Raw genomic sequence first — 15,739 nt, 5'->3', positions numbered from 1 at the left:
TCCTCCCATGCCGCCGATCATCATGAGGGTGGGCAGGTTGCTCTTATCTCTATGTGGCAGCCCTGGGCAGCCCATGAGGTGGAGCCATGTATACTCATCCACTGGGTGGCCATCAGCGCAGCCCACCCCTCAGGGCCATCCCTGTGCTCACTTCCCTCCGTTTGTTCACACAACAGTCTTGCAAAGAAAATGATGGTGCTGTCATCCCCATTTTGCAGGTGAGAACACTGAGCCTCAGAAAGGTGATACCCCTTGCCCAAGCTGGAAGCTAAAGCTGGAGCTCAGGTCTGGGTAGCTCCTGAATTTGCAGTCTGAAGCCCCCAGAAGGCTGCGTGGAGCAAGACTAAAAGTCCAAGGAGGGAGTGAGCAGAGGAGGTTCCTCGAAGGGTGTGGGGTGGCAGGAGAGTCAGATGTTGGATTCCATGGTGGATTCCAGCAGGCGCGGAATGATGAGGTGGGGGCATTCTGGGCCCTTAATGACTGCAAAACCCATCCCACCTGCACCTGCACATCTGAGGAAACGCAGTCAGGTTTTTCCTCACACACAACAGAGAGCCCCTCCCCTCGTCTCTGTAGCTGGGCCTCAGACCCATGGGGACAGTGGTGGGAAGGGGGGCCCACTGCTTCATGCCTCAGGCAGACACGCATAGCCATGAACTCCTTACAGGACTGCCTGCTACTGAATCCCCCAGACTGCCTTTAGTGTGCAGCACGTGGCCAGTGCTCACAACACAGCTAGTGCCTTGCCAATCCCATGGGAGAGAGAGGGGCCGCCCACACAGGAAACAGCACACGGCATGTGGGCACTGTGCATGGGGTGTGGCCAGATAGTAAGAGAGGATCGGATTCAGATGCCAGGAAAGCCAGTGGTGCTGCAGGAATGGGAGGGGTCTTTCTGCAGGAGGTAGGCCCCACATTAGCCTTGGCAGATTAGGGAGCGTAATAGGACTATGTGGGGTACAAGTGCAAAAATAAACCAAACAAACAAACAACATATCCTCCACTGGATTTTTCAAAGCAGGGGATTGATCGACTCAAGTCACTAGAAAGCCCAGAGGTCTCTGTGGCTGCAGGCACAGCTGGATCCAGGCATTGACATGTTATCATGACTCAGGTGCCTCCCTCTCAGCTCTGCTTTCCTCAGTGATGGCTGCACACTCAGAGGGGCCCTCCCTTTGAGAGCCTCCCTTTCCTGCTAGCTGCTGCAAGTGTCCTGGAGCTAGCTGGTACTGGAGACTGATTGTTAGTCTAATTTGACAAATAGGGATTCTTTGCCTAAGCCAGACTGTTCACAGGCCAGTGAGATGGGTTGTCCAAGCCTAGAGCATGTGTCCGCCCCTAGAATCAGGGGAGATCCAGCTCAACGCAAACCGCTCAGACTGGGTTGGAGAAGGGTGCTTCCCTTCTGGGAACTAGGGCTCTTCTGCCAGAAAACAAGAGAAAAAAGCCACAGAGGCAGAGAGGGCAGCTGCCCAGCAGAGCAGGGCTGGGCAGAGAGGAGCGGGCAGGCCTTCACTGCCACCTGGAAGCGGTCATTGCCATCTCTCCTGCAGCACTGCCTGGGCGGGAGCACACAGTGAGTTTTCTAAAGAAGTCAGCTCTAGCAGTCTGCCCTGTGTAAACGCTCACAGGCTGGACCTGGTATCTTCATCCATTCAGGCTACTATAGCAGAATACCATATGCTGGGTGGCTTATAAATAACAGAAATTTATTTCTCACAATTCTGGAAGCTGGGAAGTTCAGGATGAAGGTGCTGGCAGATCAGTGTCAGGTGGGGGCTACTTTCTTGTGGACGGCCCCTTCTTGCTGTGTCCTCATGTGGTGGAAGGGGTGTGGGTCTCTGGGGCCTCTCTTATAAGGGCAGTGACCCCCTTCATGAGAGCTCCACCTTTAAGACCTAATCACCTCCCAACAACCCCATCTCCAAATGCCAGCATCTTGGGGGTTAGGATTTCGGCATAAGAATCTTAGGGGGACGTAAACAATCAGACTACAGCACCTGGTGAGTCTGCCCAGAGGACATGCGTGTGTTTTGTCATGTGTCATATGGCCTGGGCACCCAGGCATGCTCTGATCAGCAAGAAACAGCAGTGTGGTGGGGCCGTAGCAGAGAGAACGGTGCTAGAAAATACCCCCCACACACACCCCATAGGCCCAGGAGGAGCCTTGGATAGGAAATTCAGGCTCAGTGTGAGCCCCATCCCCCAGACCCCTGAAAGCAGGCAGACAAAGGAGCAGGGCCTCCCCTGGCTCTAGTAATTGCTTGTGAAGCCCACCACCCTCCTTTGTGCTGGCAAAGCCCCTCCTTCCCCTCAGGCCTGGCCCTTCCGTCCTATGCATCTCCCTCCCCTCTGCCTGGGGGCTAGGTTAGGTGCCAGTTAGTTCTCAGCTCGGGCCTCAGGTGGCCAGGTCTTGTCTGAGATGTCAAGTCCAGAGCTGCTGGCTGTGGCACATAGAGGAGGCTGACTTTGAGTCCAGGCTCTCCTTACTGACGGTGTGATCTTTAGCAAGCTGCCTCACCTAAGCAGGATACCCACCTGCCGTAATCACTAAATGAGATACAAACTGACAAGAGCTGGAGGATAGATAGGACTGAGTGAGAAACTGGGCCAAGCCTCATATTAAAATGCCAAGGATCCATACATCCTGCAAACGTGGCTAAGCACCAGCTCTCTACCAGGCGCTGTGTGAGGCCCAGGTACCGTAAGAAGTCAGGAAACGGTCCCTGCCCTGAGTGCCAGGCACATACAGCACCAGCTGTACCGCGGTGTGTGCTGTGCGCTGTGGGAGCAGGGAGGTGGGCTTCCCTGAGGAGGTGACATTGGAGATAGGGTGGGACGGAGACCAGAGTGATCTGGGCAGATGGAGCACCTTAAGGTAGGATTGCCAGCTTATTTGGGGAACAGGAGTAAGGCTGTGTGACTGGAGCCCCATGAGAGGGGGAAAGTGGGAGGATGTCAGGACAGAGACGCAGGCAGGGGCTTTGTAGGCCCCAAGGAGTCTGGAATGCAGGAATGATGGGCAGCTGTTGAGAGGAAGAGCTATACCCATTAGGATTAAGTTTAACTGAATACCGGAGACTCTGGAAATTATGCCTTAAATAAGACAGAAGTTGAATTTAAGTATTAAGAAAATACACACTGAAGATAGTGTGAGGATGACTTCAGATAGTGTGGAGTCTGGTCCTTGACCTAGGCTGCTTTTGGATCACTATTCCACTATCCCTAGGGTGTTGACCTTGTCTTCATGATCCCATTTGTCTGCTAGAGCTTCAGCCATCACATCCAAGTTCCAAGCATTAGGAAAGAGGGAATGAGAGAAAAAGGGTGCCCCTTACCTTTAAAACAACCTTTCCTGAGGCCTTACTTCACTTCAGCTTACCTGTCATTGTGCAGAATTTGTCACATGGTCACAACTAGCTGTAAGCAAAAAAAAAAAAAAAAATCAGCCTTCTAGTTGGATATCAGTGTGCCCAACTAAAAATTTCTGGATTCTTTTTGTAAAGGAGGAGAGAATCGACATTAAGAGGAAACTAATGGTCTCCTGCTGTGTGGGGAACAGGCTGAAGAGGAGAAGGACCAAGGCGGGGAGGCCTTGGGAGGGAACCATGGAGGCCTGGACTCAGAAGTAGGGGAGGAGATGGGGAGGAGCAGACAGCTGAAAGCAGATTTGAAAGAGGAACTGCAGGACACTGGGCATAGGAAGGTGCAGTGAAATCAAGCAGGTCTCCTGGTCTTTGAGTTTGAGGGGTTGAGCCAATGTGAAAGACAGGAGAGAGCAGGAGGGGCGGGGGCCCAGGGGGTGTTGCTGCCAGCACAGGACCCCTCCCAGCCCCCAAGGCCTAGACCCCTGGGCTGTCTGCTGGAGAATCCCAGGAAATAACCTATCCCAGATGTCCCCAAGCTGTGGAATGCATCCTACTGCAGTGGGACCCATTAAATTCCAGGCCACACATGGAAGCTCAAACGTGGAAGCACAGTAGCTTTGTGGCCTCGGTTTGTAAATTGCACCCTCTTGAGTGTCCTCCTGCAAAGCCTGTTGTGGCTCCAGGGTCCCCACGTTAGCATGTGATCCTCAGGTCCAGGGAAGGTCTTGCCTCATAGGCGTCCCCTACCCTGCTCTCGGGTCCTGACTTGTTCTGACTCAGGTGCTCCACAGATCTGCAGAAACCGTGAAGGTGGGGCCCAAAGAAGGAAGTTTGGAAAACTCTTGCCAGGTCCACCACCCGCATTCCTCAGATGGGAAAGTACCCCGAGATTGCCCGAGGTCAGCCAGGCGCGAGGAGCAGGATCGCTGCCGCCCCTGCTCACCCACCTGTTGCTGCCCTGAGTCATCCCTGCCTGCCTGGGGCACCCAAAGCCCAGGCCCCAGGGCTGGCTTTCCAGGTCACTGCTGCCAGGGGGGCTCGGACAACCTTCATGCCCGGTGAGGGCAAAGTCAGACCCCAAGGACTGGGGTGTTGGGGATACTGACCCTTGGGAGCTGGGTCAGGTCAGCATGGGGACTTGGCCTTCCAGCCTCTGCACCATTGTAGCTTCCTTCCTAGGACAGGCAATGGGAGGGGGCACAGCTGCCAGAACTTTCTCACCGCCCTTCTGCAGTGGACAGGCTCTGACATGTAAATGGCACCTTAGCTGGACAGCTCAATTCTGGATGAGCTTTGGCCTCACACTTCTTTTGTATAGACCTTTTGTTGGCCACAAAACTTCCAGATGCTGACCTCATTTTCTTTGTGTCTCTCCCATCCCCAAGGATGCCTGCAGACTTTCAGTACCTCCCACTCACTTCTAGAGCCATGTGCCATGGGCTGGGCAATCAGTCTGTCTCCTCTGGCCCAATCAGAGGGTTGGGAGTTGAAGGGGTTTGCGGCAGAATAATTGTCTAATAATAATACTGCATGCAGCCGGGCGCTGTGGTGCATGCCTGTAATCCTAACACTTTGGGAGGCCAAGGTGAGTGGATCACCTGAGGTCAGGAGTTCGAGACCAGCCTGACCAACATGAAGAAACCCCGTCTCTACTAAAAATACAAAATTAGCTGGGCATGGTGGCACATGCCTGTAATTCCAGTTACTTGGGAGGCTAAGCCAGGAGAATCTCTTGAACCCCGGAGGCGGAGGTTGCAGTGAGCTAAGATCATGCCACTGCACTCCAGCCTGGGCAACAAGAGCAAAACTCTGTCTCAAATTAATAGTAATAATGCACACATGAATAAAATATCCCAATTCTGGAGAGCCCGTGAAATTGGGGAGATGGTCGGCCTGGTGTATGCCACTCCCAGACCCCAGTGGGGTCTCAGTCTCTCTACTTGGCCCCAGGACTCATGCAGGCTGAAAGCAGGGGTAAGGCAGCTGGAGGAGGGCCCCCAGCTCCCTGCCTCCACCTCCTCCAGTGCTGAGCATCTTGTCTCGGGCCTGGTAGTAGTCAGGGTCTCTGTGAGTGTGAGTGGCAGAAACCAACGGGACGGGGCTCACAGGCCAGGTCACATGAAGGGTAAGGGGATCCAGCCTTGGGGACCTAAATACCATGACACTTCCCTGCTTCTTTCTGGTAGCTTTATTCTGAGAGGCTTCTTCATGAGTTGGGGGACACTGGTCTCAGTGATACTAGTGGCTGTGGGGCCACATCCTCCTAAGCTTCCCCCTTTGAAAAATCCCAGGGAAAGACTACAGGTGGCCCAGCATGGTCACATGCCCACCAGCCACCTCCTCCACTCATCGACCCTCTTCCTTGCCTTGGCATCTAACACCTGGTTCCCAGGGCCTGGCATGGACTGGAAGCTGGCCTGGGCTCCACAGGACTCAGGGTCCAGCACACTCCTGGCCCAGCCCTGTGCTCCCAGCCATGCCTCTCCCTGTTGCTGGGACATCTCGCAGTGCCACTCAGCTGGTGCACACCCTGAAGCATGGTGCCCCGGGCAGGCAGTGGTCACTAGGCAGGGATGTTCTCAGGGCCTGCTAGGATTCAGCCAGGGACAGAGGGCCACTCGGGTGGTGGTCAGCTTGCACTTTGGTTAGGAGAGTGGTCTGAGCAAAGTCCTGTCAGCCACAGAGACATGTGAAGAGCAAGAAGACAGGGTATGTCTGGTGCCGGGGCTGAGACAGGGGTTTGCTGTCCTCAAGACAGCGTCTAGAGGTTTAGGTTCCTCTAGAAGCTTCCCTGAGACAAGGATTTGGGTGAGACAAGGAGTTTATTTGGGAGGTCATTTCAGGAAGCACCGAGGCAGTGGGGAAGCCACACAGGAAGGGAGGGAAGCCATGAAGGGGAACTGACGGGTGGCCTGCCACGTTGGCAGCTGGGGCTCCATCCTGTGGGATCCTGTCTGACTGTGTAGCTTGTCTCAGAATTGCCTCCCTGGGAGGGCGAGGAAGCCGGGGTATTTGCCCATTCCTGTCTGTCCTGGGCACTGACTCCCAAACTGTGCAGCCAGCTCTACACCCGAGGCAGTGAGCTCCATGGGCAGAGGCAGGAGGGTGGCCCGGGCAGCACCTGCTCTGCTCTCACCTACTCCGAGTTGGACACTAAAGGCTGTGGCTGCCTCAGACGGAGCGCAGATCTTCCTGGGCGAGGCCAGTTCAGCTGTGGTCTAGACCCCTCTACCAGGCACTGTCGGCCATCCAGGGTGCTCTCGGCACAGGGGAGTCTGATCACAGAGGGTGGGCCTGGAGTCCAAAGGCACCTCATCTTGAGTCCCAGCCCTGCCACTCACCATCAGGTTGTGAAGTGAGTGTCTTCCTCTCTGTGGCCCTCAATTTCCCCACTGTGAAGTGGGGATGGTAATACTGTATTAGCTGTGCCACAGCAATGCCGTCTAACAAGCCTCTCCTAAACCCAACCACGTAGTTCTGCTGCAGATCAGAGACCCAGGGCAGGCTCCACTCTGTCCCGTATCCCACCCCCAGGACACCAGCTCCCCAGGTCCTCTTCCCAGGATGAATGACAGAGGCTGGGCATATTCATGGCAATGGCAGGGCCCATGAGGACCAGCAGAAACATGGCCTCTCAAGGAGCTGGCACAGTGCCACTCCTGCACCATTCTGTGGACCGTGGCGAGTCCTGTGCCATACTCAACATCAAGCAGACAGGAAATATACAGTGCCTTTAGCAGGAGGAGCTGAAGAGGCGCAGGACAACAGGTGTGGGCAGAGGAGGGGTGAAAGGCCCAATGACACAGCTCCTGCCACTCGCTCCTGAGGTGGGGGAGGTTCTGAGGACAGAGTGTATCCACCAAATCCTTTGTACACTAATTACTACTCCCGTGTGCAAGGTGGCGGTGACAGTGCAGTCCTGGGATGTCTCCAGGAGCCTTCTTGTCTTCAAAGACCACCACACTCCTGGTTGTGATGTTACATGCATGTGATTGTAGTCTTTGAAAACAGGTGACCCTACTTTGATATCCAGGATGAGGGGAAGGGGAAGAATCCTGTTAATTATGCAGTACTTTTTCTGTAATTTCAAGAAGGCTCAGCCTACACTTGTGCACCTTAAGCAAATTCAGTTACACCCACTCAGACAAGGAGGAAGGGAGGAGGCAGAGGAGGAGAGCGCTCCAAGCTCATTACCTGTCCTTTCCCATTCCCATGTTTCACCTGACCTAGGGGCTTCCCCTGCCCCCAGAGAAAGGTAGGCCCCAGGTCACAAACAAATCAAGAAAAATTAATAAAATGGCCTTTGACTTTGAGCAATCCAAGGACCAAAGTTCTTGAGATTTAATGTTGGCATGAGATATTTTTGCCATCTGCACTCACTTGGCAACCAGCCCCTCCCCTCCCCCAGTCCTGAAGCACAGCCCCCCTGTGGCCCATCCCTCAGCTAACCAGAATTCTCCACCGAAACACCTGCTCCTCCACATAGCCCAGTTCTAAGGACTCCATTCCAGCCTGCGTAAGAAGTGTAGAAAATTACAACTCAGCAAAGAACATTGATTTTTTTTTCTCCCCCAAACAAAATAACTGTGTTTTCAGGATGAAAGCAGAGCTGCTGCTTGAGTTGGAGGGTGGAGAACAGAGCCCAGCCCACTCTCCCTTCCTGCCCCGGAAAACTCTGGGGCCCCATGGGCTGTGGCTTGGAGCTCTTGCTTTAGGATGTCCATGTGGTAGAAGGCCCCACAGGCCCCATGAACCCCGACTGTGCATGCTCAGGTCGTGGCCCTGCCCAGAGCAGGCTGTGAGCTGAGCTGCGGTACTGCCACCCTGGCTGGGCCCTCATCACAGTCCCAGACAGGGGAGAGCCCTTGGCTGGCAGGGGTCTTCTGTCCCCACCGAAGTCTCAAAGCCCACCATCCACCTCTCCTCACAGGCTGACGCCAAGATGGTGTGCGACGTGGTGAGTCGGATGGAAGACACCGAGCCCTTCTCTGCAGAGCTGCTTTCTGCCATGATGCGGCTCTGGGGCGACTCAGGAATCCAAGAGTGCTTCAACCGGTCCCGGGAGTATCAGCTCAACGACTCTGCCAAATAGTGAGTGTCCCGGCGGGCGCACAGTCTGGAGCCGGGCAGTGATGCGGGAGTGGAAGGGGCTGGTGATGGGGATTGGCAGAGCAAGGATTCTCGTCTGAGGTCATGCCTGCCAGGAGATGTTCTACTACAGGTGGGGGGTGTCAGGAAGGAATGAGAAGGGGCCTCTCTTCCTGCCCCCCCAGGAGAAGGAGGAGGCCAGAGAAGGCAGAGGACACAAGAGACAACCACACAGTGGAAATTCCCAGAGGCCGGGACCTTGTCACTGGCCTGTCCCGAGGAGTGCCTGGCATTGCAAAAACACGGCTTTCAAGTATAGCAGCTTTGGTGTTTCATGGGGAGCCCCTGACCCCATAAATACAAACCAAACCAACAGCCATATAGGCAGAAAATAAATGGTGCCGTTTTGTTTTATTTTAGAGAAAATAATAAGTTTTCCGTTCCCCTATCTTCAAAATTAAAAATAAGGGCCAGGCGTGGTGGCTCAAGCCTGTAATCCCAGTACTTTTGGAGGCTGAGATGGGTGGATCACGAGGTCAGGAGATCGAGACCATCCTGGCTAACACGGTGAAACCCCGTCTCTACTAAAAATACAAAAAACTAGCCGGGCGAGGTGGCGGGTGCCTGTCGTCCCAGCTACTCGGGAGGCTGAGGCAGGAGAATGGCGTAAACCCGGGAGGCGGAGCTTGCAGTGAGCTGAGATCCGGCCACTGCACTCCAGCCTGGGTGACAGAACGAGACTCCGTCTCAAATAAATAAATAATAAATAAGGAATATGTAAGTCTAATTAATATAATAAATGTATACTTTAATACTCTGTTATAACTAAAAAGGGAGATGACAGGAGGGCAGGAGGGTGGAAGGAGGAAAGGAAGGGGACAGAGGAAGAAAGAAGAGGAGAGAAGAGAAGATGGAGAAGTGGGAAATGGTAAAAGCTGGAGCTGGTTAGAAGGTGCTCCCGGCTCTTCCCATGACCGCAGGTCACAGGTCCATTGGCTGCAGCTTTATCACTCTAGGCATCTCCAAGGAAATCCTCACTGCTTCCGTGCCCTTGGCCCTAGATTGGAGGCTCCAGAGCCTGGGGATGGTCAGTGTCGGTCAGGGACATGTCTTCTGTCATGAAGACACTGGGATTGCCCCCTTGGCTTTTGGGAAACACACCCCACTTTTGCAATTGCAATCTGGTACCCATACATTCAGTGGGGACTTTCTGCAAGGAGCCTCTGCGCTTTACCCCACTGGCTGGGAAGACTCTGACATGATCCAGTCCAGCCATTTTCACCAGGTCTTCTCAGCTGGGGCCATTTTGCCTCCAGGGGACATTCAGCAACATCTGGGGACATTTTTGATGGCTGCAGCTAGAGTGGTTCTCCCGGCAGCTAAAGTGGTGCTCCCGGCAGCTAGAGTGGTGCTCCCAGCATCTAGCAGGTAGAGGCCAGAGATGCAGTTAAACATCCCACAGTGTGCAGGATGGCCCCCACAACAAAGAGTTGCATGGCCCCAGACATCCATAGTGCCAAGATTAAGAAACCCAGATCTACGCAGTGGCAACAGACAATGGCTGAGGCCAGTGTTCACTCCTGGACATTTCCACAGGCCACATGGCAGCCAACAGACTAGGGGCTTGAGCAAGGCCAGGAGCGGCTTCCCATTTCTGCACACCTAGATTGACCACAGGGCAAATGCCAAAGTCCTGTGAGTTCCAGGTGATGACTACCTAGGTCCCTGGGCCTGATGAGCTCCCAGGGACACCCTGGGGGTCAGGGCAGTGAGCCCAGAAGCTCAGTGTCCACCATTCCGTATGCTCAAATCACAGACCAGAGCCAGGCAGGAGACAGTGACTTTCAGCTGCCCTCCTCCCTTCTCCCGCTCCCTGTCCCTGCAGGAGGCCCAAGAGTCAGCAAGACCCTCAGGGGCCTTTAGGGCCAGCTGGCCCAAATCTGCCTTCTAGTGGCTCACCAAATCCTGCTCTCCACTTACATCTTTACCCATTTCACTAATTATAACATGAATCCATTACCAAAAAAAAAAAATTTTAAACAAATGCAGAGGCGTATAAAATGAGAAGCAATCTTCTTCCTACTCCCCTCACCAGCCCTGCCCCTCCCACTTTTACCCACTTCCATTTATTTGTCCCAGTGGCATCCAGAAAAACTTGATCCTCCGACTCAAAATAGTATTTACGGCCACCCACTCTGGAATCAAGGGAGCTCAGCTCACCTTCCTTCCTTCCACCGCTCTCCACCTTCACCTCCGGCTTTTTGCTAGTTACAGGATTATTTTTAGTTCTTCCGGTGCTTACCTTTATAACTTTAAATAAGAAACTTGAGTCAGTATTTGTCAACTCCCCACCAAGTAAGCTGAGGAAATTCTCCTCCCTGCAGCCTCGTCTCTGCCTTCTTTCAAATTTTCCACTTCCCAGGTTGATGATGTTACTATTATCTTCTGTCACCATGGCTGGGCCTTCTGTGTCTCCTCTCTGGGAGAGGGCAGGAAAGGCAGGGGACACACAGGTGCTCAGAGCCGGAAGGGCCTGGCACATTTCCTGTCTTAGCAGTTAGACCTCAGCTTCTGACAAAGTCTTGGGCCCAGTATAGAAAGCAGATCAGAGTTGGTTTGTTGTGCTGGAAAGGAGAGGGAGGCCTCACAGGGCTGCCACAGCACGTGCTTCCAGGGGGTGCCACTGACACCCTAATGCCCCAACCACCAAAGCACCTCTCTGCCCAGCCCTTCACAGGGGAGGGACCAGGGCACAGGCTCCTGAGCAGGCTCTTCATGCCCCCCAGCCTCTCTGAGCAGGGCTGACTCTCCCCTCTGGATAACCACCTAGAGGTGGGTCCCAGAAACCCTGGGCACATCCATCCAGGGGCTGTGAAAGGTACTCTGGGGCCTGGTTGGCACTGGGTTTCCTCAAATCCAGTTCCCCACTGCGTTGTCCATGCTGGCATCCGAAGTTTCTTCTCCTCGCCTTCTCTCTTGACCCTACTCCTATCGGGCTCTTGCTCCTCCGCCTGCTGAGATGGCTCATAGCCCAGTCCTATCCTGGGGGCTGCTCCATCAGCCTCCTCCCACTCAGGGCTCAGGGTTCAGTCCCCCAGTACCTGGGACCTCCTTTCACTCCCAGCACCCTCCTCCTCTCGGGCTGCCCTTTCCAGACTCCCTCGATGCCTCCTGCCCACCCACCCAGGCAGTTGGTGGCAGGGGAGGTCTGCTGGGGGCTGCTGTATCCCATCCTCAAGCTCCATCCCAGAAGCACCTCCTGTCGAGGACTGGTACCTGGTGACCTTCTTCTGTGTCGTTCTAAACACCTTGTACACTGGGACAACTCTCGAATTCATATCGCCAGCCCAGCCCTCCCTCCTGACTTCTGCCTACTCAGTGTCTGTTTGAACATCAAATGAGTCTCAAGTTAACATGAGCCCGTGGGACCCCTGGCTCCCATCCTCCCCATAGAACCTGCTCTGTGTGCTCCTCCCTTCCTCTACATGTGTCTCATTCCACCACTTGGAGGTATCTCTACCTCTGCTCATCCTCCTGTATCACCCACCCAGGCCACCAGCAGATGCAGCTCCTCTGGCAGGTACATCAGATTCTGACCACTCACACCCTCCACAACCACCCGCATTGTGCCAGTGCCATCTGGTGATGACAGCAGCTCTGCAGGCCCCACCCGCTGACCTGCTCTTTTGACAGCAGCAGAGCTGTTGTCAACATGCTTCTGGCCAGAACCCTCGAGGGGCTCCCGTCTCACTCAGAGTAAAAGCCCAAGCTCTGACAATGACCTCAAGGGCCTGCTTGCCCCAGCTGGACTCTGGCCACCCTCACCTCCACCACCTTTCCCAGCCTCACCCACCACCTGGCCCTTCCACGCGTGCTTCCTGCCGCCCCACCTGCCAGTTTTTCCACCGGGCCACTCGAGGCCCACTTGCTCCCTTATTCCCCTCAGTCTCCCCTGTCCAGACGCCTTCCCCAACTACCCTGCATCAAATAGCAGCCCCCAGCAGGCCTCCCCTGTCACTAATAGCCTGATTCGTTCTCTGACACTACCTCCCGATGTACTGTATCTCTGACTCTCCTGTTTATCACCTCACACACGTATGTACACTCCCCCGGAACGCAGGCCCTGGGAAGGTGGGGCTGTGTTGACTGCCCCATCCCCAGCTCCCGGAACAGTGGGTAGGTGGGATGGGCAGCAGGTACGCAGTCAGCCTTCCCGACTGGGTTGCTAAGCAGTTCTCCCACACCTCACCCCCCCACCCCACAGCCGTCTCCTTGCATGAGGCTCGGCCAGCACAGAGAGGCCAGAGGGCCAGGTTGCCCGTCTAAAGATGGTTTGCCCTGGCTGGGAAAGGAAGAGCAGGACCAGACACTTCCAGGCTGGTGTCCAGCTGCAGATGCGGGGGACGTCCTCACAGCTTGGAAGCAGAGGTCATGGGCGCCAGGGCAGGGCAGGCACAGAGGCTTGGGAGGGGCTCCTTCTGGCTGAGACCAGAGCCTGCCCAGATACCACTGGCTGGTGAGGAGGCTGTGGGGCTGGGGGCACGTACAGGTCTGCTCTGCAGCCTTGGCTCCCTCACCCTCATCCCCACATCGTGCCCTTCCATGGAGGGCAGTCAGGCTCAGGAGAGGAGACCGGGAGTCCTGTTTAAATTTTTTTTTCTGGATTTTTAAAATACTAATAGAGTCCAATTTAAGAGCATGGGGTCTGGAGCCAGTCAGAACTGGACTGGAATCCCAGCCAAGTTCATTTTTCTTTTTTTTTCTTTTTTCTTTTTTTTCCGAGACAGAGTCTTGCTCTGTCACCCAGACTGGAATGCAGTGGCACGATCTCAGCTCACTGCACCCTCCGCCTCCTGGGTTGAAGCGATTCTCCTGCCTCAGCCTCCTGAGTAGCTAGGATTACAGGCGCCCAGCTAATTTTTGTATTTTTAGTAGAAACGGGGTTTCACCATGTTGGCAAGAATGGTCTCGAAATCCTGACCTCATGATCCACCCACCTCGGCCTCCCAAAGTGCTGGGATTACAGGCGTGAGCCACCACGCCCAGCTGCCAAGTTCATTTTCTCTCAATGTGACTTCAAGCTTACCTTCCTGAGCCTTGGAATCCACCCTTTTGTTTTCTTTTCTTAGCGGCATTCTCACAAGGATTGTCACTGGGTTCTATCAGTGAACACCCTAGCTGGTGACGGCATCTGCCCTTCCCAGCCCTGTGGACATTCATGAGCTGGTCAGCATACCCATCTCTCATGCAGTGGTGACTGTGGGTCCAGCCAGCAAGCTGGCCCCTAGCAGGCCCTGGAGCAGATGCAGCGTGGGACCCCACATCGTCCTGTGGTTCAGACACTCGGGGCTCCTCCCTGTGGGCTGCTTGTGGTTCACCCTGGCAGCTGGGATGGGTGGCCTGGCAGGCTCCATGGATCACTGAGTCTTCCTTCAGGCCTGGCCCAGCTCCCTACTTCCTGGTTTCCCAGATCCTACCTGGCTTTAGATTCAAACTTAACCCATAATGAACCCCAAAGCCCTTGCAGGCAGCATCCTCTGAGTGCTTGGCCTGAGGCCTGGGCAGGTGACGTGCAAAGGCCTGGTCTGTTCCCACAGCAAGAGGTAGCAGGGATAGAGAGCCCTGATTCCAAAGACTGGGTCCCAGGGAGGCCCAGCCGCTGTATGACTGTGTCGCCCTGAGCCTCCAAGAGCGTCAAATTGGAAGGGGCACACAGACCCCTTGGTAAGTGAGAAGGAAGTGTGGAGAAGGCAGGGAGCTGCTCGGCAGGGAGCTGCTCGGGGGCCTCCGAAGCCCCAGAGAGTAATAAAAGTATGGCCTCTGGGGCCAAGGGTCTGGGTCATGGCCTCAGGCGAAGTACTTACCTTTGATGAGCCCCGGTTTTAGTACATTTAACTCGGAAATTACGTATGAAACACGGTTACACATGGAAAGAATAGAACCTATCTGTTGGCCATTATTATTTTTTAAATGAAGAAATGACAAAACAGTATTATTATAAACATGGTAGTCTCATATAAAAGGTTGACCTTGTCTAAGTGTCCCAGGAGCTGCGTGCGTAGCCCTTTTGGCTATGAATGAGAGTGTGAGGCCAAGACCCTAAGACCCTCTTCCTCAGACGCCCCCACTCCCTGTGGCCTGGGATGGAGGTGATATCGTTTCCACAGTGATCTGGAGGGGCCCTGACTGAGACTGGACTCTGATGGTGGGTGGCCTGGCCAGTCCTGAACAATGTTCAGGCGTTTGGTCCATGGTCCCCTGTTTGTTGCTGTCCTCAGCTACCTGGACAGCCTGGATCGGATTGGGGCTGCCGACTACCAGCCCACCGAGCAGGACATCCTCCGAACCAGGGTCAAAACCACTGGCATCGTAGAAACGCACTTCACATTCAAGAACCTCCACTTCAGGTGAGGCCCAGGGAGGCCCCCAGGCCCTGGTGAGGGCTAAGAGGGGACATGCCCAGCCTCTCAGCGCATTTCGTCGGCAGCGCCCAAACATCATCCTGCCCCAGGGACCCCACAGGTTGGGGCAGTCAGCTGGATACCAGAGGAACCTGCCTGTGTTTTGGCCGAGTTTAGGGGCTGCGGTGCGCAGGGAGGCTTCCTTGGAGAAGATTCCCAGAGTGGGGCTCTGAGGAGGAGGGAGGGTTTGGACAAGGAGGGCAGCCCGTCCCTGAGGTGACTTCTGAGGAGGAGGAGGAGGAAGTGGGCTACCAGGGGGCCCTTCCAAGATCGCCTTATGGGGAGGGGCCGAGAGTGGGGCTGGGTAAGCCCAGGCTGCCACTGTGAGACCCTGAGGACCCACGTCACCCCAGAGCTGGAAGGAGCAGAGCGAGCGGACCCACCTTCTCCTGGTACATGTGGGAAACTGAGGCCTAACAAGAGCAGAACTTTCCTCAGGCACGGAGCGCAGCTAGAACCCAGGGTCTCTGGGCCTCAGAGCAGGGGCCTGATGGGTGAAGTGGTTCCCCGGGTCCTGCTGCAGTGCTGTGTCCCCACCTGCAGTAACCTGCATGCATGGAGGCCTGGGAGCCCTTGCTCCATCCTGCAGGGAACAGAGGCCAGCAGAGAAGGGGAGGGCAGGGACCCCCTGCAGGGAGAGCTGAATTCTAATATTCCCTGCTTCCCATGTCCCCAGCTCCTGCCCACTCCTGTTCAGACTGAGGGGCGGAGGCTCTGGGCCCAGGAACCCCTAGGCCTCCACAGATCTGGGAAGCAAAACCTTGGTCAGAGCAGGCCTGAGGGGCCTCCCTTGCCTTCCCAGGCTCCTTGGTCTCTCCTGCT

At 55.1% G+C, this 15,739-nt stretch overlaps 1 protein-coding gene across 2 annotated transcripts in view; it reads left to right on the top strand.

Moving 5' to 3' along the window:
- The window catches only part of GNAO1 (G protein subunit alpha o1), a 167,164-nt gene that overhangs the window by 129,817 nt on the left and 21,608 nt on the right, over positions 1-15,739 (top strand). For both annotated transcript variants that reach the window (XM_009196467.3, XM_003916895.5), the window contains exons 4-5: positions 8,299-8,459; positions 14,735-14,863. In XM_009196467.3, the coding sequence (XP_009194731.1) occupies positions 8,299-8,459; positions 14,735-14,863 (290 nt within the window). The remainder of the gene's footprint in view (positions 1-8,298; positions 8,460-14,734; positions 14,864-15,739) is intronic.

The sequence above is a fragment of the Papio anubis genome, chromosome 18 (genome assembly GCF_008728515.1).
Source record: "Papio anubis isolate 15944 chromosome 18, Panubis1.0, whole genome shotgun sequence".
NCBI lineage: Eukaryota > Metazoa > Chordata > Mammalia > Primates > Cercopithecidae > Papio > Papio anubis.
Note: the sequence above shows the minus strand (reverse complement) of the source record. Positions and strands in the feature narration are given on the sequence as shown.